Source organism: Chlamydotis macqueenii, chromosome 2 (assembly GCF_036417535.1).
Source record: "Chlamydotis macqueenii isolate bChlMac1 chromosome 2, bChlMac1.mat, whole genome shotgun sequence".
NCBI classification, from domain to species: Eukaryota; Metazoa; Chordata; class Aves; order Otidiformes; family Otididae; genus Chlamydotis; species Chlamydotis macqueenii.
The window spans coordinates 109039738-109064310 of NC_141557.1; the positions used below are offsets into that span (position 1 = coordinate 109039738).

The 24573-nt window shown below is 36.0% G+C and overlaps 1 protein-coding gene across 3 annotated transcripts in view; it reads right to left on the reverse strand.

The window, feature by feature from the left end:
- Window positions 1-24573, reverse strand: part of ANKRD12 (ankyrin repeat domain 12) — a 64463-nt gene that overhangs the window by 25691 nt on the left and 14199 nt on the right. For 2 of the 3 annotated variants that reach the window (XM_086740623.1, XM_086740624.1), the window contains exons 2-5: window positions 20645-20782; window positions 12400-12547; window positions 1857-2003; window positions 669-869 (exon numbers count right to left, since the gene is read on the reverse strand). In XM_086740623.1, the coding sequence (XP_086596749.1) occupies window positions 669-869; window positions 1857-2003; window positions 12400-12547; window positions 20645-20731 (583 nt within the window). In that variant the 5' untranslated portion in view covers window positions 20732-20782. The remainder of the gene's footprint in view (window positions 1-668; window positions 870-1856; window positions 2004-12399; window positions 12548-20644; window positions 20783-24573) is intronic. The other variant, XM_086740625.1, reaches the window with a different exon arrangement.

Genomic DNA, 24573 nt, shown 5'->3' on the forward strand with positions numbered 1-24573 from the left:
AAAGCAAAATATGTAAAAGTTTCCCAGCAGGTTCCAAAAAAATTATTTAGGAGGTCTTACAGACCAACAGACCATAAAGAAAGATACGAAATAAAAGATACTAAAAATATGGTACAAGTTACAACTGACCTTAAAGTTCATCAATTAGTGCTGAGATCCCAGCAAATACTGACGTATCAAAACTATCATTAATCTAGCAGGACTAGATGACAAGCACAAGCTATACTGCACTCATCTGCTTTGGTGCATATTAGTTGTCCCAGGAAGAAGACAATGTACATTACAGTGCTACCACCTTCACTGTTACTAAACTTTGCATCTCCTCACATAGCCTGCAATCCCATTATCAGTTACTGACTTTGCCTAGTATAATTCTACGAAGTTCAGCAAGCGTGCACACATATTTTTGTAAATACCTAGTAAGCAAAGCCCATGCCACATCTGAAACCTCCAGGTATTAATACACTGTTCTAATAATACAGTGTGTACTATAGTGTTCCAGTGTTACCACTGCTATCAGAAATAAAAAACATGATTTGAGAATTTCTAATGAGTTTCAAGTTTTATTTTTTTCAGTTGCAAATAGCATGAACTGAAATTGAAACTCTGACAAGAACTTCAGCATTAATTTTGGATTTGTACAGTTAAGAAAACGTGTATCAACTTACCTGCAAAATCTTTTACATTCACATTTGCACCTAAACTGATTAGCTCCTTAACTTGTTTAACATCCCCTCGAATTGCTGCCATATGTAGAGGAGTTTCCCCTCGTTCATTTCTCTTGTTAACTTTGTCTTTTTGTCTTGAAGAAGAGTTTGGAGTTTTCTTTTGTGCTGGTGTTGTTTGTAAGGGATGATTTAAGGTGGAATCTACAAAATAAATTTTTAAACGGTCATGGTAAGTTATTTAACACTATTTTTACTTCATCTAATTTTAACACTTGCATTCAAAGATGACAATAATCAGTGAATACTTATATTTAAATAAAGAGTGCATTTGATTCTTCACATGTACCAGCACATTGCCTGTTTGCAATGTGCATAAGGATGCTTTGCAAAATCTCACTATTTTTAAACTAGGTTTCAAGGACAGATGAAAAAAATCTACCCAAACTACACGGTTCACATACTCTGGTATAAATTCTGCTGAAAGAAGACAAAGCATGACCATGCAGATTAGCATCTGCCCTGCTTCCCCTTCCTGCAGCACAATTCCACTATATTTTTATGTAGTGGGATGCCAGTTTAAGGAATTATTGTGTGTATTGTACCCCACACACTTGCTCAGCTGTGCTGACACAAATGTTCTCAGGTGGACTGGATAGTTTCTTAAGGAAACACAGCCATACGCTTTTAAATGCCAATTTTGTAAAAACATTACACCTGCAGAAAATATACAAAGATTTTTTAAATACCACTGGGCCAAGGATAGTTTGAAGTTCTGAATGAAAAACAAGGTGTTTCCCCTCTCCCACTAAATCCTAAGGAAACAATCCAGTTTCCTTCTAAATTAAAATTCTGCTTGAAATTGAGACAATCAGACAGTAGTTAAATGTCAAAAAATCCACATAACATTTCAGTTTTTAAATAATGCATATGGAACATTGTTTGAGAGGCAAAATAATCAAAGGAAGAAAAGAGATTTTCAGGTTTTACAGCTATCATAATGCAAAGCTTTGCACACAAATACAGAAGGTTAATAATTTTTCATCAAATTACCCATCAACGCAAAATAGAGTTTTAACAGAATTATGCATAATTTTTAAAATTGTCGAAAAACATCAGGGTTCAGAATATTGTGATTGGGACAGAATTAAACAGGCAAGAGGAAGAAAATTGTTAACTGTGTAAGATCACCTGGACTGTTGTCTCTTGCTGTCATCTGCATGAGAAGTGCCATCTGTTTGCGCTCTGACAGAGGATAACCAAAAAGAATGCTAACTGGTGTTGATTTCTTATTTCCAGCATCCTTCTTCATTTTCTTTTTCTCTGGACCTTCCTTCTCTAGAAATATTAACATTTAAAAACTCAAATTGCTGTTCTATTAGAATATTTTTCTACAAATAAAAGCATCCTGTTAAGGTATGTGAACTGGTGATTGGTGGCAGGTGATGAAAAATAGAAATTACATCTCTAATTTACTGCATTTGCATTAGTTTTGGTTACCTGTTCTAATTGTATCAAAATAATAAGCTATTGAGTTAAAGCACTTAAAGCTGTAAGGAGGATTGCTAAAGAATTCTAAAAGATTAAAAACTCATTTCACAGCAGGAAGACTGTATATGTCACAACTTTAATTTTCAGAGAATCAAGTCAGGCACTTAAAAAATCCTGTAAGATCATCTAGTCAACTTACAGCCTTGAATACAAATCTGGGACTGTGCTCTATTCTACTTCTCTCAAGACACCAAGTTAAACATTAGGAAAAGACTTTTTAATACTGGCATTTGTTAGGTAATTGGATAAAAGATTGTTTCTCTCAGACTCACCCTGTTACTTCACCCTAGAGCAATTTCTTCTCCAAAATTCATATCGTTCAAAAACATACAACTATTTTATGTACGTAACTTCTTTCCTTTCATTAATATTTATAGAAGTTGTTTAATATTTCATGTCCAAGTTTTAAACCAGGAGCTAAAATTACACATCTGAATAAACAGATCATTTCTAAAGCTATTCAGTATCTACAAACTCTCACAGATCTTCAGATTGGTTAAACATGCTCTGAAGTCAGACAACTTTTTAATAACTACTGAATTTAAAAACTAGAATTTTGTATCATTTGGAAACTTTGTCAATGTCTTCCCTCCTTCTCAAAAGTTCTTCATTTTTCTGTATAAAGGTCTTATAAACTAAACACAAGCATTTAGGTTAAAGTATGACAGAAAAGAACGGATTTGTATTGAGTGACTTTGACTAAATCATTTTAACTGGAGCAGCATTTAATGATCTTAACAGCAAACAAGTACAAACTCTCAATGCATCAAATTTCTTTTGGTACAACTATTTTCCACAGATCTCCCTCCCTGGTCCTGATTGCTTAACTGTATTGTCTAGAGACATCTTAGTTTGCACTTACGTGTAGTGAAGACCATTCATGTTCTGTAATTACCTTATATTTCCAGGCAACTGCTGTTTTTCTGTCTTAACAAGTTATTATCAAATTCAACATTTTTTATCTTGGAAGCAGCTTATATTAGATCCATAATGTCTACCTTTTTCTTCAGAGCCCCCAGGATTACTACTTGAATATAAACGCACTGGATGTAAACCTATGGATCTGCTGGGTAAAGTGCCATGGGATACAGTCCTGGAGGGAAAAGGGGCCAAGGAAAGTTGGTTGATATTCAGGAGCACCTCCTCCAAGCTCAGGAGCGATGCATCCCAACAAGGAGAAGTCAGGCAAAAACACCAGGAGGCCTGCATGGATGAACAAGGAGCTTCTGGACCAACTTAAAAACAAAAAGGAAGCCTACAGAGGGTGGAAGCAGGGATAGGTAGCATGGGAAGATTACAGAGAGGTTGTCCGAGTGGCCAAGGATCAGGCAAGGAAGGCTAAAGCCCTGACAGAATTAAATCTGGCCAATGATATCACGGACAAGAAAAGCTTCTTTAGGTACACTGGGGATAAAAGACCAGGAAGAATGTGGGTCCTCTCCAAAAGGAAACGGGTGGTTACTCAGGACATGGAGAAGGCTGAGGTATTCAATGACTTTTTTGCCTCACTCTTCACCTCTGAGGGCTCTAGCCACATTGCCCAAGTCGCAGAAGGCCAAAGCAGGGACTGGGAGAATGAAGAACTGTCTGCTGTAGCAGAAGAACAGGTTCAGGAACATCTAAGGAACCTGAAGGCACATGGAATATAAGGAGGTGATTGCTGACAGCCACACAGCTTCACTAAGGGCAAATTGTGCCTGACCAATCTTGTGGCCTTCCATGACAGGGTTACAGCAACAGTGGACAAGGGACAAGCAACTGATGTCATCCACCTGGACTCATGCAAAGCATTTTACATTGTCCCACAAGACATCCTTCTCTCTAAACTGGAGAGGTATGGAGCCAGTGTTCCACTACCCTCATTGTAAATTTTTTTTTCCATATATCAAGTCTAAATCTACCCTGGTTTAATTTAAAACCATCACCCCTTATCCTAGTGCTACAGGCCTTGCTAAAAAATTTGTCCCCATGTTTCTTATAGGCCCCCTTAAGGTACTGAAAGGCCACAATAAGGTCTCCCGGGAGCCTTCTCTTCTCCAGGCTGAACAATCTCAGCTCTCTCAGCCTGTCCTCACAGGAGAGGTGCTCCAGCCCTCTGATCATCTTTGTGGCCCTCCTCTGGACTCACTCCAACAGGACCATGTCCTTCTTATGTTGCAGGCTCCAGAGCTGGATGCAGTAATCCATCAAAACAACACATTTCAGTTTGTCTGGCATGATCTGCTGTTTCTTAGCTTATACTATTCACTGTTAATTATTATTTTCTTGAAAAACACATTCATTTTCATTCTGAATTATTCCTTACAGTTTTACAGCTGTAATCATCTTAAGAAAATAATACATTAAAATAAGTGAAATAAATCTTTTTATGATCTAGCTTTCACTTTTTTACTATATAGTGTACTTTTCCAGGTATTTTTATCTGTTGGGGTTTTTTTTGTTTCTTTTGTTTGTTTGTTTTGTTTTTTAGCATTTTCTTAGAAAAGCCTCTAAGTAAATGAGTGCTATTTACATCCATCTCATGTTTAGAGTTGTCAAACACCACAAAGATCCTCCCTTGCATATTCCAACGCATTGCTGTGGTGGGGCAAATAATTCTTCTATTACTCTATTTACAGTATTTGCAAAGCATTTCTAGAGCTTACCAATTAAAAGTACGAAATACAATTGCTCCCACAAAATTATACTGTAATTATGCCCTTATCACTCAAAAAAGACATAATTTTATTAAAATCCATGAGATTTCAAATGTGTTTTCAGTATCTAAACACTTCAATACACAAAATTAATATGATCAACAACAAAACTAAAAAAAAAAAAGTTTCAGGACAACAACAGGTACACTTTGTAATCAATTTACTGGAGTATGTCCTGTCAGAGGCTATGGCTTTCCCCTGCCCAAGACCTCATGCATATGCCCTGCTTATGAATGTACAAGACAAACCAACATAGAACAAAAGGGTAGGAAGGAAGCAGAAGGAAGGGAGTAGGACATAAAAAAGAAATTTTTATACACCAATAAATAAATAAATAGTAAAAAACAACTTTAAAAAATCTGAGGAAAACAATGATTCAACTGTTGATAAAGAAACTACAGAAATCCCCAGAAAAAAAAAAAAATTATAAATTATTGGGAACCTCTGTTATTCTTATTATAGAATACATTATAAGATTTGTTTTCACTGCTCCAAGAAATATCATCATGCAGTACGCTATATTTAGCGAGAGACAACCAACTTAACATTCAAGAACTTTGGCTTCTTAGATATTCTCTCTCTTGTGGTAATAGAAAACTTTTCACAGCTGTGTACTTGATGTTTATACAACTTGGACAGTAAGAACTTCCCTAATAGAAGAATATCAGTTTAAGAAATTAAGTTTAGGCAGAATTTAATGTATAAAAATGACTGTTAAAGTCAATTAGGGGCAGTGTTTTGTGGTTGTTTGGGTTTGGTGTTTTTTGGGTTTTTTTTGAGCATTTTGTTTTCAAAGTCTATGGAATACAAATACCTTTTTTTTTACACTCTCTTGTCACTTTTTGGTGTTCTTCGGCAATTTGGAATAGAACATCAGGGAATTTTTTACTTGTTATTAAAAAAAAGAAAAATTAAAACTCAAGTGGCTTAATGTTCAATTATCTTTATTAAATAACCTTCATAATATGCAGCCAAATCTACCTGGACAACATTCAGCTTAAGATTTTCTTTTTGCAATGTAAGCTTTTCACCTAACACTTTAAAAAGAAGATTTAAAAATAGTCAAGTTAAGTGAAAGAGTGATTTAGATGCATTTGAGCATTTATTTGTAGAAGAGCTTCATGAAATTCACTTACAGAACTTAAGCCTACTGGCATGAGAAACATCAGAATCACTTGCTGTCGTAGTTCAGCCCCGATAGAGACCAGACTACGCAGTCTCTCTCTCACTCCCCCCACCCTCTGAGAGAATAGGAGGAGATGATATAAGGAAAAACAGCTCGAGGTTTGAGATAAGGACAGGGAGAAATCCTTAAAGTTACCGTCACGGGGCAAAACAGACTCGACTTAGGGAAAACTATTCATTTATTACTACAAACAGCAAGATAATGAGACAGAGAACAAGATAACCTCCCCCCACCCCTCCCTCTTCCCAAGCTTAACATTATCTCTACCACCTTCACTCCCCTGAGCAGCACAGAGGGGAAGAGGGAATGGGGGTTGTGGTCAGTTCATCATATGTTGTTTCACGCCGCTGCTTCATGGTTGGGGGAAGAACTCCTCACATTCCTCCCCTGCTCTGCTGTGGGGTCCCATCCCTACGCCACAGTCCTTCGTGGAACTGCTCCGGCGTGGGTCATCTCTTCCACAGAGTTCAGTCTCTCCAGAACAGCTGTCCCAGCGGGCCCTCCACGGGCCACAGCTGCCTTCAGGCATCCACCTCCCCCGGTACGGGGTTCTTCACGGGCTCCAAGTGGATCTCTGCTCCTCCGTGGACCTCCATGGGCTGCAGGGGGACAACCTGCTCCACCATGGTCGTCACCACAGGCTGCAGGGGAATCTTGGCCAGGAGCCGCATTACTCCTCCCCCTCCTTCTGAACTGACCTTGGCGTCTGCAGCCGTTCCTCACAACAGGCTGGTAGATGTCTCTCAGGATCTTTTTTACATCTTATTCACTTCTCATCTCCTCTCCACTTCTTGCAGCCGGGCTGGACCGAGTCGGGCCCAGTCGGCTGCCTGGCGAGAGGCCAGAGGGTGAGGCCTGCAAGGCCCATGAGGCCTGCGCCTCCCCCTCTGCGCCTCTGCCCCCGCTCAGCTTCTTCACATCTTCTCTCCTCTCTCTTTTTTTTTTTTTCTGTTTTCCCCTTCTTAAATACGTTATCGCAGAGGCGTTATCACGGGACATTCTGCTACCAATCGGCTTGGCCTTGGCCAGCAGCAGGTCCGCCCTAGGCCTGGCCAAGTCCACTGAACAAAGGGGAGCGACTTCCAGCAGTTTCCTACAGAAGCTACCACCTTAGGCCCCCCTCACTAAACAAAACCACAACACTTGTGATTATTTTAGGAGAACTTCTGCATGACAGGTTGTCCCAAGGCAACCAATAATGTATCTGGGTATTTTTTTTTAATTTGGATAAGTTTAAAATTCCCAGTCAAGTAATTTCTAAATGTTTTAGGAAAATAATTTTTAAAATAATAAAACATGTGGATTTCTCAAAACAAATCATGCCAAACTAACAAAATATTCTATTTGGTAAAATAACCACGTTAGTCAATAAAGGACATAGAGCAAAAAGATCAAATTGAAACTTCAGGGCTCAGGATAGTCTGGCTTCATGTAAAACGTCTATCACGGTGTAAACTGTAAGGAATAACAGGATTAAGAAATAGGACCATGCAAAGCTAAAATATGAACTGCTTGAAATAAATGCTTCTAAGATAAGATTGAGTTATATACAACAGAAGACTAATGCTCATTACTAACAGCTGTAGAAGACAGGTCAAGATGATCAATTCTGCAGATGATGAAGTTAAAAGAGACAGAGTTACAGAGGCTTCTGTGATTGTGGTAATCTGACTGGTTATTTTAAAGAGAAACACATCATAATTTACTGCTGCTTCCTATCCTCAGTGAAAAAGAAAAATTAGAATGTGATTAAGAGACCTCACAGTGTACTGTACACTGTAGAGATACCAAGGTACTATTGTGATACCTAGATTAATCAAGTTTATGGCATATTTATTTTACCAAACCAACACACACATACACACACAGAACCACCTCCACTTTGCTGCCTCTAGCCCAAACAACAGTTCAAGAAGCTTGTAATTGTTGAACAAGAAGTCCAAATCGAGTAAGCAGTAACAGTGTGTAAACAGGCCCTTTAACAGCCCCCTAACCCCTGTAACTGTAGGAAGCACAAATACAGAAATTGTGTTACTGTGATGTACATGTGGAACTTCAAAAAAGTCAGGTTTGCTTTTCTGAATGTCAATTAAAAGATAAAATAAATATGACTGTGCCATGTTTGGACTACTTTAAAGAGAGAAATTGAAGGGGTCAAAAAACAAAACCAAGATGCTGCTATAAACAGAAAATCTGGAGAACATAATTTCCAAGGAAAAAACAAACAAATTAGCACATTCAGTGTAATTATAACTTTTGTTGTTCATCCTGAATAATCAACTATGTGACAAGACTACAAAAGAAAAAAAAGCCTATCATTACCTTCATAACAAAAAGTTTTTTTCTGATTGGCAGTTACGTTTATTATGAAAAAATCAAATTTCTCTCTTCAGATGAATAAGGTGGAGAAAAGTAAACAAACTTATCCTTTGCAAAAGCAGCCCTTGCCTGTTGTTCTTATTCTGATAATCACATCAGAGGTTATTTAAAAATAACCAGATTAATTAAGTAAATTAAGAAAATTCAAATAATGCTATTTAAGCAGTCTAAATAAGTGAGGGCTTTTCAATCAAATTATGGTTTTGGATTGGGAGACTGCAAATCAGAGAACTTTTTTAAAAAAGGCGTGAAAAATCCTTCTCCTTCCACCTTCAATTCTATCAGTTTTAATCAAAGCATGCATGTAGAATCTTTCTTAAGATTAACTTATATAACAGTTCAAAGCTATACTGCAAAATTTGCAGTATAAATACATTTGACTGCAGTATGTATATATCATGTTAGCTTTTTGTGGTTCCTCTGACCAAAGAATGGGGATGTCATAACAGAGCCCTCAGTTGGACAGCCGTCCAAACCAGGACAGTGTGAGACCCTTGCACAACAAAAGAAACTGAGAAAAGGACATTGTTTCTTAAAGACAGGTAGGTAGTGCAATCTCAGGTGCTGTGGTTGTCCCGCTGGCCTCTTCAGAAGGCTACGGGTCTCCTGTGACTCACATGATCTTTCAGTCCTGTGCAGTCTTTGCTGCTACTGCAGGTATCTCAACCGGCACTGCATGAATACATTTAGGCAGCTGGACTCAGTCTTAACCTGTACGACAGTATTAAGAAAGTAACCTAAAGGCCAAATCTGAAAAGATTTAATAGTAATTAAATAGTTGGGTTATCAAGCATTGGAACAGGCTGCCCAGGGAAGTTGTTGATCCACCACCCCTAGAGGTATTTAAAAGACAGGTAAACATGGCACTTAAGGACACGGCTTAGTGGTGGACTTGTCAGTGTTAGGTTTTCGGTTGGATTCGATCTTAAATGCCTTTTCCAATCTATTCTATTCTAATTTATTACAGCAGTTACTTAGGCAAAAACATTGATTTAAATCTAAATTTAGATAAACAGGAGGACTAGAATGGTTTTAGACTCTATGGAACACGACAAATGCTGTTTGATTTCAGTCTTGTCAAAATTGACTGGGTGTAAGATTTACATTATGCATAGCTTTGTAAGAATCGAATTTAAAAAATTATTTCCAAATTAAGTTAACATTCAGCTTGGCTATCCACGTTCATTATTACTTACAGTTGCTAGACAATACCTGAACCAAAAGAACCTTACCACAAAAAGGAGCAAGAGGTGAAAACACAGGGGACAATTTTTACAAAAATAAAGCAAAAAAGACAAAATCTTAGTTCGTGAATGAATACTCTGAATATAGAATAATGATGTAAAGCTCTAACAATTAGGTATTCCCACTGACTTAGGTGCCTAAACAGGACAGGGAGAAACCCAATTATCATGAGGTTTCTACAATCAGCTAGCAACCCTATCGTGTATCTTGGCAATACACCATTTATTAAATTAAACTATTAATTATTTTTTTCATCGTAGACCTACTTTTTATGGCATTTCTTGATTTTTGTTCACCCAGACATTTTTAAGAGACCCTAAATCTTTAAAAACATTTGAAAAATCAAACTTAATGGTCTTATCATCAGTTACAGAGAAACTATTTAGCAAAGCCATAAGAACATTTTGCTATTCTGAACTCTGAAAAAATATTGGAAAGCTATTAAAAATAAAACTATAGGGAAAGTATAAAAGACATCCTGGAACTGTAATGGACAGTGGGAAGAATGGAGTAGTACCACATACTTTTTCATAATCTAATTTTGAACAATACTCACAACCTTTTACCATTTCCCTAGAATACCACTAGAGATTTTCAGAATATCAGACTAAAACTGGGATGTATTTATTTATTTAATTTTTAAACACTATCACTACCAGCTGATAAGCAGCTTTTCATCACCTCTTCTTTTCCCTCTGTCTCTGATTACACTCTCACCTCCAAAAACTTACTTTCTTCCTTCTCAAATAACATTTGCCATTCTCCGTACATAGTTAGCAGGGAGAGACTTCTGTCAGAGGTAACAGTTTGTCCAGGCATGGCAAATCTTTTCAATGTCTAATGCCAAGTTTGTGTCAGAAGCAGCACTGCATTTCATGATCACTGATGCCAGTTCTAATTCCTGTCAGTGCCAAACTTGGCACCAATGTAAGTGGTTAATTCCTACTGGTCTAATCTAATTGGTTAGGTACAATACCAGCATTATAGGAACTGTTTTTTTCATCCTAGTAACGCTCCTGCCTCTAAAGTTTCTGTAAAGCTTAGGTACAAGAGTTCCTCATCTGTGAAACAGGGCTGTTACTCTTACCTACTTACCTCAACAGTAATGAAATGGACAACAAGCCATGTTGTTTGCTACAGCTGTTAAAAACCATGTGCCTTCTACTGTTATATTAAGTATTTCTTGCCCCTACTTGAACTGTTTATTTAATCTCCCTGTTACAACTTTTAACAAAAAGATTTTGTAGTGTGCACATTGTCTTTCTGTGCATGTCTAGGTGCCTAGAGTAATCTATCTTGTGGCAACTGTGACAACAGATGCTATAGCAAGAGAAAAAAAAAAATTACGTTACCTTACAAGGTGCTGCCACAATGAATTATTTAAAGGAGATGGGGTTGGGGAGAGATAATAAAAGGTTTCCAACACAGAAAATATTAGATAAGTTCTAGATATTACTTCTAAATATATTTATTTCTATTATGAAAAACAGTTTAAGGTCTAATACCAAGTAATATGTTTAATAAAGCAGATGCTAGAAGCATACTTCTAATTTATACATGGCCTTTTCAGAATCAAGTGGTATCATGAATAGCGTAAGTCTCTAGAATTCTGCAAAACCACTGAAAACGGAGATCTAAAGCCAAGAGTATTGTTTTGTAATGTGACTATTGCAAATTTGGCTTTCATACCGTATTCTCTTTACAATAACAAAAATATGTATGTAATATCCAGGAGCCAACTTTTCTGCAGTAAATCAATCCTAGACATGAAACATATACTGAGGTAGATACTTCTATCTTGCATTCAAATCTAAGCATTTTAAGGGTATTACCTATTTATGAAAATATTCAAATGTACAATGAGCACTTTATAAGAAACTGTAGTACCAAGTCTCTGAGAAATTTTGGGAACACGCCTTCTGGTGGCCTTCCAGAGGGCACAGATACTGTCTGGCTACCAACAGAACTATTACCAAACTATGTCATAGATAACTGATTACGTAAACTCAGAGATAACTGTACTCTTGAAATACATCCAGATCCCTCCATCTTGATTTGAAAAGAGCCATGTTAAGAATGGTATTTTGAAGTCTTGAAATCAGTTCTAATAGAAAATGCTTAAGTTCAGAAGAACTACCAGTTTGTGCAGAAAAGGTATCCTGAACAGGTCACAGGAGCTTAGACTGAAAGAAAAGTTCACTCTCCATGTCTAGTTTAGTTAGTTCCATAAACTTAGCAACCTTCTCTCTTACATGGAAGACAATACACCTATCAATCTTTCCCACTCTCCCTCCCCCAAAAAAGTTTACAAAAGGCTGACAGCTGTGTCTCAAATTAAGGCACTTTAATGTCTTTTCATCAGTTTACTTGTTTAAGCAAACGGACCCCTAGAGATGACAATGAGAAGAAAGAGTTATTACTAAAATAGAAGCAAAAGAATGAGGTTAGGAAACAACTGGAAAAAGTAGACAAACTATGCTCGCATGCTAGTTGTTGCTAATTATAGGATGAAAGCCTATCAGGCTGAGATGCAACAATCAAAAGCAAGCAACGTTTATACTTGGTATTCTTTTTTAATAGGGAAAAAATAATCAATATAAAAACATAATATACAATTAATTAAATTAGAACGTATTTTACCAATAAATAATTAGTTAAGGAAATAAAAAGGTTCTACCTGTGTCTGAATTGCGATCTTCATTTCTGGATGGACTAATAGTAAAAGGAAGTTTACGTTTCATGGAAGACTTTTCTTTCATCTCCTTCCCCACATCACTCCTATCCACTTTTGGAGTTTTGCTGTAGGATGCAATCTTGTCCTTGCTCTAATATAAATAAAAAGTATACTAAGTGATTTTTGCATAAAGCAGAATAGTCTTATAACGTATACAGACTGAAATGACTGCTATGCGAGAATGTATATGCATGTGTGTATGCACGTGTATTATGTAGTTTATTAAAAAACTTTCAAAGTAGTCTTACTAAAAATAATCAAAGGTATTTCTTTCTTATAAAAATTACTATCTTCTGTGTTATTTCTACTTCCAGATACATTACTGCAGAACTGCTGTTCACTATTAGAGCCTTGATTAATAACCAAAGGAACAACACAAACAGGACAAGAATTTGCTAGTCTTAATGACCATCCCAATTTCCTTCCCTGACTGTAACATAATAATCACATTAAAAGCCCACCGTGCAATACAGACTGTGAATAGTAACACAGTAACAGCAGGAAAAAACCAAACCTGTAACAACCATCCTCTGCCTCCACCCTCACCCCATAATCCATCCATACAGAACTCCCTTTCTATTTCAACAGGAATAGTGAAGTGTTACATTTTCTAAAGCAAAACTTACTAAGAAGTTAGAAAAACCTATGAAGAAACTTTTTAAACTGGTATCAAATTTAGAAAAAATAGGTACAAGCTATTTGGAATTTTTAGTTGCATAAATCTGGAATTTCTGGCTTATAAAACATATTTCAAGATAAACAGATGGGCACAATATTAACTTAAGTTTGATTACTTTGATAATATAGGAGGTCAAAGTACGTAAAAGATTGCAGGTTACATAGAAGATTGCTTGAGAGAACGCTGTGCAAACCCCAAAATTTTGGCGTACCAATCAAGACGCAATGTAGAGACATAACATCTTCTGTTCATTACATGTGGCAGAAACACATTATCCAGCTATGTCAGCTATCACAACTCCACAACTTTATATCACTTTTAACAGATGATCGGATGAAACCACCAAGAGATTAATTTTCTAAAGGCAGAAGAGGCACATACACTTACTTGCCAATCAGTGAAAAACAAAAGGCTGCTCCTCGGTAGTTTTGAAGCAAGAAATTAAAAGTTTTATTCTGATTAGAAGAAAACTAGAAAATAACTCCAAGTAAAGGTATTATTCTTGAGAGTACCTTTCCTTTATTTGAAAACAAACACAGGTAAGAAGAGTAGTTTGATTATGTAATCTGACACTCAGTTTAAAAATTTACAATCTTCAGATGAAAAATGTCTGTACCAGGGAAATCACAAAGAAGGGTTCAGAATTCCTGAAGTAAAAGGTTGATGCCCCCAGAGAAAAATCTATCTTCATTCTGAGTTTGGAAACTGGGGGGGAACAAAAAAAAAAAAAAAAAAACAACCCCACAAAACAAAAACCACCAAAAAACCCAAAAATCAAAACCCCAAACAAACCAAATGCAGAATAAAAGCCACACATCAACGCTCCTCCAAAACAACGGAAACAACACCTCCTTTTTCTTACATGCTAGAACAAGAAAATCTAAAAATCTAAAACCCCTTAAGACTCTCCTAAGCCCTTTGGAGATAAAGTGTCTCTGCTATTAGCGTTGAAAGAAGCTAATCAATCTAACACAACTATTCATTTGCAAATGCAGCTCTAAATTGACAAGAGCAGATCCAAACTCCACTAAGCTCATTTCGATCTCTTCCAGTATGTATATGAGTTTTCCTGCTTCACCCCAAACTCACCAAGACCTCTCTCATCCCTTGTTCCAAACAATCCAACTATTTCTCATATGCATATATGTAAATTTCCCACTATATTATAAAGTGGTATCACAGTTTTATTGCTTTCTCTAGAATATTATCTTATGTGAGATACTATGTAATAGAAAGGATAAATTAAAAATAATTTCAAATTTGTAAGCAGGAAACATTTGTTTCAACTTGTTCTGTAGAAAAAAGGCAAACTTTTTGTGGTTGGTAGCCCTTAAAAACAGTCACTTTTTGGTACTAATCAGAAAATACATTGGTAGGTGCTCATAAAGAGACACAAGCTGCTTAAATAATTTGATAGCTTTACATTTATTCTTAAACTGTATATATGTATTACGTTAAATATCATGACTGATGCACTACTTTTTCAATAATCGCTGAATATTAATTTTGTGATGATCTAACTAGGAGGAGAGACAGTTCAAAACACATACTTTCACATAAATAAAGATAAAGTCAGAATGAAAGAACAGGCTATACACAGAATACATACAAACTGAAAAATTAAGTATTTTGTTCTCTAGCTATTGTGGAAATAATCATTCAGCCACCACTAGTGGTGGACTTTTCAATCCAGAAGGTGCAATGAACAGGGTGTTTAAGAAGCCTGTACAAAGTCTATGCTATCCAGTACTTTCAGTGACAGTGCCGAGATAGAGATGCAATTAGATATGCAGATATAATCACAACCAGGAGACAGAGAGAAGCAAAGAGTACTGGCAAAGGGAAAATAAAATGGCTAGCAAATTTGGAAAAAGCTTAAAAACAAAACAAAACAAGAAAAGCCAGGATAAAACTGAGGTTTCTACTAATTGATAAAAATAATTAACTGTACAATCACAAGACCCCACAGTAAAAGCCACAAAACTCTTAACAGCCTCCTGGATTCAACTTCAAGTAAAGGGAGGCAAGAAGAGGTAGTAAGCCCTGCTGGTAAGAACCGGCATTTTGATTTAAGGAGTAAGCATTCACTGTTCCAGCTACTCATGGTCACTGCAACAGCATGGATCTCTCTTTTTTCAGGTTCCAGAGCAAAATTCAAAATTTGGCATGAACAGGTCTATGCATTAAATTAATGTGATCCATGGAAGTACAGCAAAACAAAGTTGATGTCTTTTATAACACAACCTATAACTTAGAATATCTGTGGACTTTCTAAAGAGGTTCATTAATCTAAATTTAAAACTGTTAATCAAATAAAACATTGAAGACATGATAATGTTCAGATACATAAATTACTGCTGCAAAGAAAAAGCATTACATATTCTCCACGTCCACTACAGTGAGAGAACATTTAATGGCTTTAGACTGCAACGGGAGACAAGAAAAGGTTATTTATCCTTCTACTAAGTATCTAACTCTATGCTAGTCAGCATAATTAAGTATCAGAATGAACTGCCCAAGGAGACTGGAATTTCCATCAGCCAAGGCTTTAAAGAAAAGGTCTGGCAAACATCTGTCAAGAACTGAGTACGGCTTATTCTACTCTGGGGCAAATGGATGAACTGTATCTGCATGTCTCAACATTTAACGCATGCCTCACTGGAGGATGTAGTAACAAGGAAGAATTTTCTCTGTCAACAAAACCATACTAGTGTGCTATGATGAGGAACACATTTTTAATCTGTTCAACATAAACCGTCTCAGGCGGCTAACAAACAACAGTCTGGACAGTCTCTTGATATCCCATTCCAGCTCTATTGTCTGGTACTGCTAGAATCAATGACAATACACAAAATGAGACAACAGAGTGCCATATAATCTAGCAGATGCACTAAGCTCTGGAGAATAAGCATTCTTTTTCTGCCTATCAAAGATAATTACATACTGAAGCATGTTCTGCATGATATTAAAATGGCTTTGGGAACTATTGTTGGACTGTTCTTAGAAGAGAGTTACTTCTTACAAATCCCAGATTTTCTCTCCTTTGGACCACATATGTATCATTTACTTCCTGAGTTTTGGCCATTTAAGTTCTAAAGTATAAATTCAGATAAATTAAAATTTCTTTATTTTCTTTTCTTTATAAAATATCTCATGCAAAACTAAATGGTCTATCTGCTGTACACACTCTTACAATTTTTGTATTTATTTTATGCTCCCAAGACGAGCAACTGAAATAAAAATGCACGTACCCTAAAGCATATATAATATAAACTCAGCTTATTAACAGGAATGTTATTCCTTAATGATTTTTTTCTTTTAGCTCTCAGAAGACCCAAACACATAGCTGATTCACACAGCTATTTACTGGTTGCTAGAACAGCACATTAAGCATTAACTTCCACTAGACAAATATGAAAGATTAAGTTTCATAACAACAGTAACTTTACTACATTCCTTAGTCAACAGCTAACAGTGCACAACCAGTAAGAGCTAAACATTGTATCAACTAGGACAAACAAGTCCTGCAAGTGTTTTTTCTTTTATCTTAACATATTAACCACTGGAATAGTCTTACAACATATATATATATATATATATATATATATATATATATAGGCCATTATAGTTTTTATTTTAATAAGAATGAGGAATTTTTTAGGGAGTGGTATACCTTAACATTACTGTTCATTTGTAAATGCACTTTTTTCTGTGAACTTCATTTCATATTAAGCCTCCTCTGCCTACAATGCATTTATGAACATATAAGGGAACACTAATATTAAACTACTTATCTTCTGTTCATTCACAGTCATAGAGATTATGCTCCAGAAGTAAGTAGTTCAAAGACATTTCTGCTTCGGTAACAAAGTGAACACAGAAGCAAGTTAAGAGCAAGTTTACATAGCAAAGTGCAGAAGTGGTTTGACTGTACTATTCTACAGAACAAATAAAAAGCCAAAGCTACATCCAAAATACAATTAGAGTGTATTTTTTGTACTAAGGACCAGTGCAATCATCTAAATGTTGATGACCTCAGGATCTTTTCACACAGGCATCTCTAATAGCACAGTGAACGGTCACTCATTGGTTGCACAATACTGAGAAAAATGTGTGGACAAGAGGCATTTTCCAGATTCAAAATACCACTAAAACAAAAAATTTACTTTAGTATCCCTTTCACCTGCAGCATCAGTACATTCTTACATCAATTACATTAGGTTAACAAATCTGTAACTTTTTCATAAGAAATTCTAATGCTTCAAAGACTATTGTTTTTAAATTCATGGTTGCAAGTATTTACATATTGAGAAAAATCCTTATTTAGTTTACAGAAATTTCCACTACTTCCTGGAGATGTTTAATTTAAAATTATCACTGTTGATTTGGCCTGGTCAATCTTCATTTCAGAGTTTTATGTCTATGTGTGTAATATAGATTTGCCTTTATGATTTTATGCTGCTCAAACTCAAATTTTTACTCTTATTATATTGTCTGTTGAATTGTAAGTAATTTTCTAGGCTGAATTAAAATTGTTACATTTTGGCAATATTTTGTCTATTTTTTTTTTCCTAATACAGGGAAAAATTATTCAAGGGCCAGCTAAACAGTGCTGACAATTACCTGTCCATCTGTTAGAGAACAGTTTGTGTGACTGTTTAAGTGACTACTTAACATCTTAGCCATGCATTCAATTTTCCCCAAAATACGACAAAAGCAACCAACCTGTATTTATTATGCTAAAAACCTGAACACAGGAATATTAACTGCAACACTTAAATAATTCTGTAATTTTACTTAGGACCTCACATTTTTAATATTACATGTATCAATTTATACCATACAATCCCCAAAACAAATCCTACATTATTCTAATCTCACATTATAAATTGTGCCAAGATAGACAGTGAGCAAGACTGTACATAACAGTGCAAGCAATTTATCAGTTTACTGTTTGGTATCAATCTAATTCATCCACCATTGTGTTCCCATACATCTGTCCTTCGTCAAACTTCCATCTTCCCCCAGATTTTAATTTTCTAAGCAATCCAACCTTCACTGGCATCTTAATCTCAAATACCAAGCAGGGTAGAATCTGAACCTAGTACACATTTTTCCACACTTAAATTCCTGTACTGGTGATCAGTCTCAACAAGAAGAATTTCCATGTTAGAGCAGGCAGCTAAGGACAAACCTTCACCCAAACCAATATGACAATGAAAGGGTTTTATGTGACCATTAAAAATAGAATGTTAACTTACTCCTTTCTAAATCAAATAAAAGTTTGCCATGTTTCCTGGTGGTTAAATAAATGATAACACGTTCACTGTTCTGTTCCCTGGAAAAAGTTATTAATATTTTCATATGGATTCGTATCTTCTCCTGGTGAAAGACAGCTACACATCTATTTCAGAAGATTAGGTGACTTTGTAGAGATTGCAGGGGATAGGGGTTAAATGGCTGAGAAGACATAACTGCTACTGTTATTAGTAGATCAGAGTCAGGAGATTACTGGAGATGAAGGTGTCAAGAGAACCTGCAAATACTGAACTGGGCACAAGGATTGCTGCTAAGGCAGTTGCTTTGACAGTGGCTACAGATTCAACAGCCACTCTGGAAGCTAGCACCGATTTTTTCTACTGTGGCAGCAAGCAACAGCCAGAGGTGGTAAGGGGGAGGCAGAGGTGAAGAGTGAAGAAGGTGCTTCAGAAGTTACACCTTTATTTTGACTGATTTTTTTTCTTAAACTCAGATTGCAGAGCAATTTGTATGTAAATTTCAAAGCCTACTAAGGAAGAAAGTAATCTGCACTATAAAAATACAATAATCTATTTTTATACGTTCAAACCTACACACAAATGTGTTCCAAGCTACCTTCAGCAGAGAAAAGGGAAAAGGAAAATTTAAAGATGGATACATTCCAGCAAATCCACTATTTTCACATTCCCAAAAGTGAACAAAAGATGAAAATTGATTTTAACCTCTATTTTTTTTAAATTAAAAACACAAATAAAGCTTAAAAAAAATGACATAATCAGTTTTCCTAGCATGAGCAGCTGTTATGTCTTCAAGATTTTCCTGTGTCAAAAACTTTTTTTCAGAAACACTGAAGTGTCAAGACAACAACTTTATGAAGTCAGAAAATATTTTAGTTAAATAAATAACTTAAAATCTTTACAAAATGTAGCTTATTTATAAGCATATAAATAAAAATGCAGTACTGAATACCACTAAATTTCATTGCAATAGCCTTCCTATTCTTGCTGCTTGTAGGCCCTAGAGTTTTCCTCCCCTTATTCCCAGTGCTGAATGAGATTTCAATTAACTTGATCATATCCCAAACAAGGACCAGAACAAAGCAACAATAAAAAACCCCAACACTTTAAAATCTCTTTACTAGTAAGCCAATTTCCTTCTCCCACTTTACTGTTATGTTCCTCCTCTTACTGAAGGAGTTCAAAACATTTACTGGGACAAGACTAAAACTCTGATGTTTTCTATGAACGTTTTCAGAAGACAAACAGTTTGAAGCAGATGCTGGATCTTCTCATCTTTTCCTATTTTTTCATCTCTCTCCTTGTCTTACATTCATTCATTAAGTGGTCTTACAGAGAATACAGACTTCAACAAAATAGTAACAGCAAGTATAACCACCCATGCACACATAATTTCCTTTTCCAGAGAAAACAGTTTTAAACGTCATTTGAGAGCTAAACAGATTCTCTCTCTTTAGCGAAATATACAACTCATCATTCACAATGCAGAATATTATTCTATCTTTTGTTACTCATTAGTACTACAGATAAACTTGTCTGTTGTACAAGTGTACTAGGCAGACAAAACGGAGAACCAGATTATTTGCAACTTGTCTCCAGAAGTTTGATGATGATAGGATACTTCACAAACAACAAACCAGCCTTCAGTATTAATGGAGTATGCATACTCCTTCATTCTCCAACACTCAAAAATGGATTGTACAATTTTTAAAGTGGACTCCCTTGTACAGGAGCTACTCTTAATCCCTCTGCAGCACTTGGCTTTCAAGTCCTCTTAACAAAAGGAACAAGTCCCTGCATTACAAAGGAATACAAGAAACTTCTATTTATTCATTGGTCTATTCTCTGTCACAGGCCTTCAGAAATGTTTCGTGTGTTTGTTAGTGACAGTAAGACACTGTAAAATCAAATAAAATATGAATCATTGTTCTTGTGAGTGCATAAAGACTTCATATGATGTAAGGTATGGAAACTCTGCACTAACTTATATCAAATAAACTCAACATGTCCAGCTTCCTTTGGAATAAAATTGCAAGTTACATTAAAAGGCATAAATTCTGCTCCCTAATTTAATTTACAGTTGAAGTCATGTAAAAATCACTTTTTTCCTGCACTCAAGACATCAGAATACAGATTCTCATCTATTTCTTCCCATTACAGTAACAAAAATTGTGATAGAACACATGCTCATTTAATTTCAGTGAAATGAAGGACATTAATATAATTTTGTTACCTTTCTTGCAGTTGGTTTTTCCACCATGGTGCTATCACTGTCAGAATTTTCAACTTGAACTGTTTTTGCAGACCCAAATTTGGGCATTTTATAGCTGTTTAGCTAGCTGTATCTTGTATCAGTGCATTCATCGTGTGTCTGAAAAACAAACAACCAACATTATAGAAATACATACACTACAGTGCCATTTCAGGACAAATGTTGTTACTGCAGATGGCAGAAGAGTTGAATAGTACCCCCAAAAAGATGACTAACAATGACACCTAACTTCAAGCATCCCACTCATCTGCAGCTCAGATCTTGGGGTGAAAATCCAAAAGGTCTGACATAGCTACTACCAGGGACAGCTTCACCAGAAAACCACCAAGTCAGTTGCTGAACTGCCTCATCCCTCTAACTCACCTCTTTGGCAGACTTAACACTTCCGAGTATTTGATGGCTTATTGGTTCAATAACTCACTTAATTTTATAGGTAATAAGACTAGGAGGATGCACAAGATCATTTCTAGTAACAGTGTGAAGAGAAATTAAGCTTTCTAACCTGGGAAACTGAAATATTGTCTACTCAAAATACTATGGAAAGAAGGTCACATCTTGGTGACTTGCTATCCTATTTGTTGGAACAAGATATATATGCTAGGAGAAAAAATCTTCTAAAGCTTAGACCTGGAACTAGAAGCCTTAATTTTCACTGTCAAACAAATTAATTACATAAGTCATGCTACACTTATGTATATAAAGGTCTAAGAGCTCTGTGGCATCTCATCTTCACAGTACATCAAGTGTTATTACCAATTCACGTAATAGATTTTGATTTTTTCATGTTAGTTCTGATTCCACTTTTCTACTTCAAGAGAAGCAAAACATTGTTTCAGGTGTGGCATTTCTATTGCTGCTTAGCAGTTAAGATTTTGGGATCACCACATAACAAATTTGTTGCCGTCAGAGGAACAGGGCCACTGTTTTGGTTTGACATAGGTAACTGACAAAGATTGATATTTTCTCTTTGGTAGATGACTTCAAGAAAACAGTTTTGCACACTAGACCTGACACACAAATCTTTCATATTCAAACTAATTTCTATACACCATCCACACATCCATCCCCCACAAGATCTAAACTATGGGAAATCCCTTACACAGTACTTGGCTAAGATTAATACAATTGTATACCACAAAATAACATCTTATTCTCTTATTCTTATAGAACAGGAGGGGAAGCAAAGTTCAAAATGCTCAATCCTAAAGTCAGAAAATTAGGAAATGCTGCACTAAGGTCTGCTCTTTTCCTCTTTCCTCCACATCTGAATTTTTAAATTTTTTTAAACATTAACCATAAGGAAGAGCTTAATTAAAAACCATCTCACATACAATAACCTGAGTCTCATCTCCACTATGATACAATATACAATATTGTGAAATTCCTACTGTTTTACTTTTACCGAAGACAAAAGAAACATTAGTGTATTCCCTTCATTTATGTAGTTGTCACGATTTAGCCCCATTCAGCATCTAAAATATCACACAGTCACTCCTCACTCACTTCTCCCTCTCCCAGCAGGACAGGGAGGAGAATCAGGAGCAAAAGAAAGGCAGAACTCATGGGTTGGGATAAAAATAGTTTAATAGAAAAGCAAAGGAAGAGAAAACAGAGAGGGCAAACAAAATCAACAACAAAATACACTAAGCACGTGATTTACAGTATCAATAGCTCACAGTGAATCTCGCTGCCCAGCTCACTTTCCAGTAGGAAAAACCTGCCTCAGCACCATCCTCACTTTATATACTGAGTATGATGTCATATGGGATCGTACAGCCCTTGGGCTAATTTGGGTAATCTACCCCAGCTGTTGGCTAATTGGTAAGCTACCCCAGCTGTGTCCCCCAGGCACAGGTGCCACCAGCTCCAGCTCCTTTCCCAGCTCCAGTGAAAATTAACTCCACCCTAGCCAGAATCAGGACAGTAGTGTCAATAGGATTTACACAGTCCTACTGATATGGAGAGCAATCATTCATTTTTAATGGACATCAAAGAACAAGATTATTTGCCTTTTCTTTTTATTTGCTTTTCATAACAGTTAAGGTTATCAGTGCAATGGAGAGTACTCTAGTAGTTTCCGGTCACTTACAAAAGTATTTCTTTATCTTAAAAGAAGCAACGAGTTAGTATCTTCACAGACCATGACTACTGTGCTGATTACATCATACACAGAGTATTACCATAGGAACAAATTTCTCAGTTTTCATGGATTTAAAAAGAAAACACAAGTCATAAACCTGCTTTTGCTCAGTTAGCCTCTCAAATCCTCTGTAAGTTTCATTTGCAACAATTCCCACTGTATGTATCATCATGATTACAACTACTTTAAAACAGATCAATGTGTGAAAGTTATCTTTGTTATTTTAATAAAAATTGCATATGCTGCTGTTTTCCTTCCTTTTATTTTTTTTCTGCTGCTTGACTCCCTGAAACTATCATCATTCCTCCTTTGCTCCTCTTCCTTTCCTGGTTCAGTATGCCATTCCCTATACCCTTCCGGTACTAACAGTAAGGAGCCCAACTTCATCGGCTTAGTAAAATTTATTAGCTTAGGCTTGGCTCCGTTCCCCTCATGTGCCTCACCAGTAGGGGCTAAACCACATTAACTGAACAAGAGTTCCTCCTTCACAAAAGGCCTGGCCTCCCTGCGTGTCCTTTCAAGTCTTACTGAAGAGAAATACTTTATTTAAAAAAATGGTAGACAAAAAAAAATGTCAAGCCACAGGTATTGCATAGGGGCAAGAGGATGATGAAAATGTTTTCAAAATAAATTTAAATTACAGGTTTTTTTTAAATAATACTGTTAGCACAAATAAGACACAAATATAAGTAAATGAAAACAGAAAGCATAGGATGTTTCCTTTTTCTTCACCACATGAACAAAATTAAGTGTGAATTCATTCAATTCTTGACCCCAAGCCAATTATGTTTTGAAGAGAAAACTGCTGTGGAAGTTCACTAAAACTGACAATTACATACTGGATTATTAAAGCAGAACCATCCCAGCTATCACCATGACACACAGCAGTGTTGCCATTACATGTTTTATGTGCCATGTTGCTATTTCACAATCCCTGTATGAAATATATTTCAAACAGACATAAACGCTTCAAATATTTGAGGAAAAAAAAGTACTTTTCATAAAGGGTAGATTTTTGTTTTATTTCATAAGATATCACTACGGTCCAGAAATGTAAGTAAGCAACCTATTCAATCCATGATCACATAGTATATGCTACAACAAAAATCTGACCTATAGAAGTGATTTTACTGATATTTTAACTTTATTTCTATTTGCCTGCAGTTCAGTGCCATTTCAACTCATGTTCTGAACACAGTCAACAAACGTTTGCATTCAAAGTGAAAATGTCGAACATTAGCAGGTCCTTCCAGGGAAACCTAGATCTGTCTGCTCCGAGTTTCCTTCAGGGCTGTTTCTTAACACAATTACTGGTTTATCAGGCAGTCTTGATGGCATATTTCAAATCATCAGAACCCTAAATTAAAAGTTAAACTCTTCACATTCAAATTATTCTCCTCTGTCACAACAAGCAGCACCATCACTTTTCATCTGACAAACAGGCACAGCTGTGCATTTTCTCTAACAAACTGATCTATTTCATGCTTTTAAATAAAACATAGAATCTGCTCCCTACTACAGAAACCTCTCCTCATGTAACAAAACCAGATATTCTGATTTTATGTTTGGACATCTTTCTTGCACATTCATTGTCAGTGATCAATGTCCTATTATTTTAAATACTGTTAAACTTCTCTCAATCATTTTTCACCTAAAGGAACTGAAAAATCCTATTTTCTCCTTAAAGTAACAAATGTAAGCGTTTTGACAGATCTACAGGCAGTGATATAAGAAGCTGGGATTATTTCAC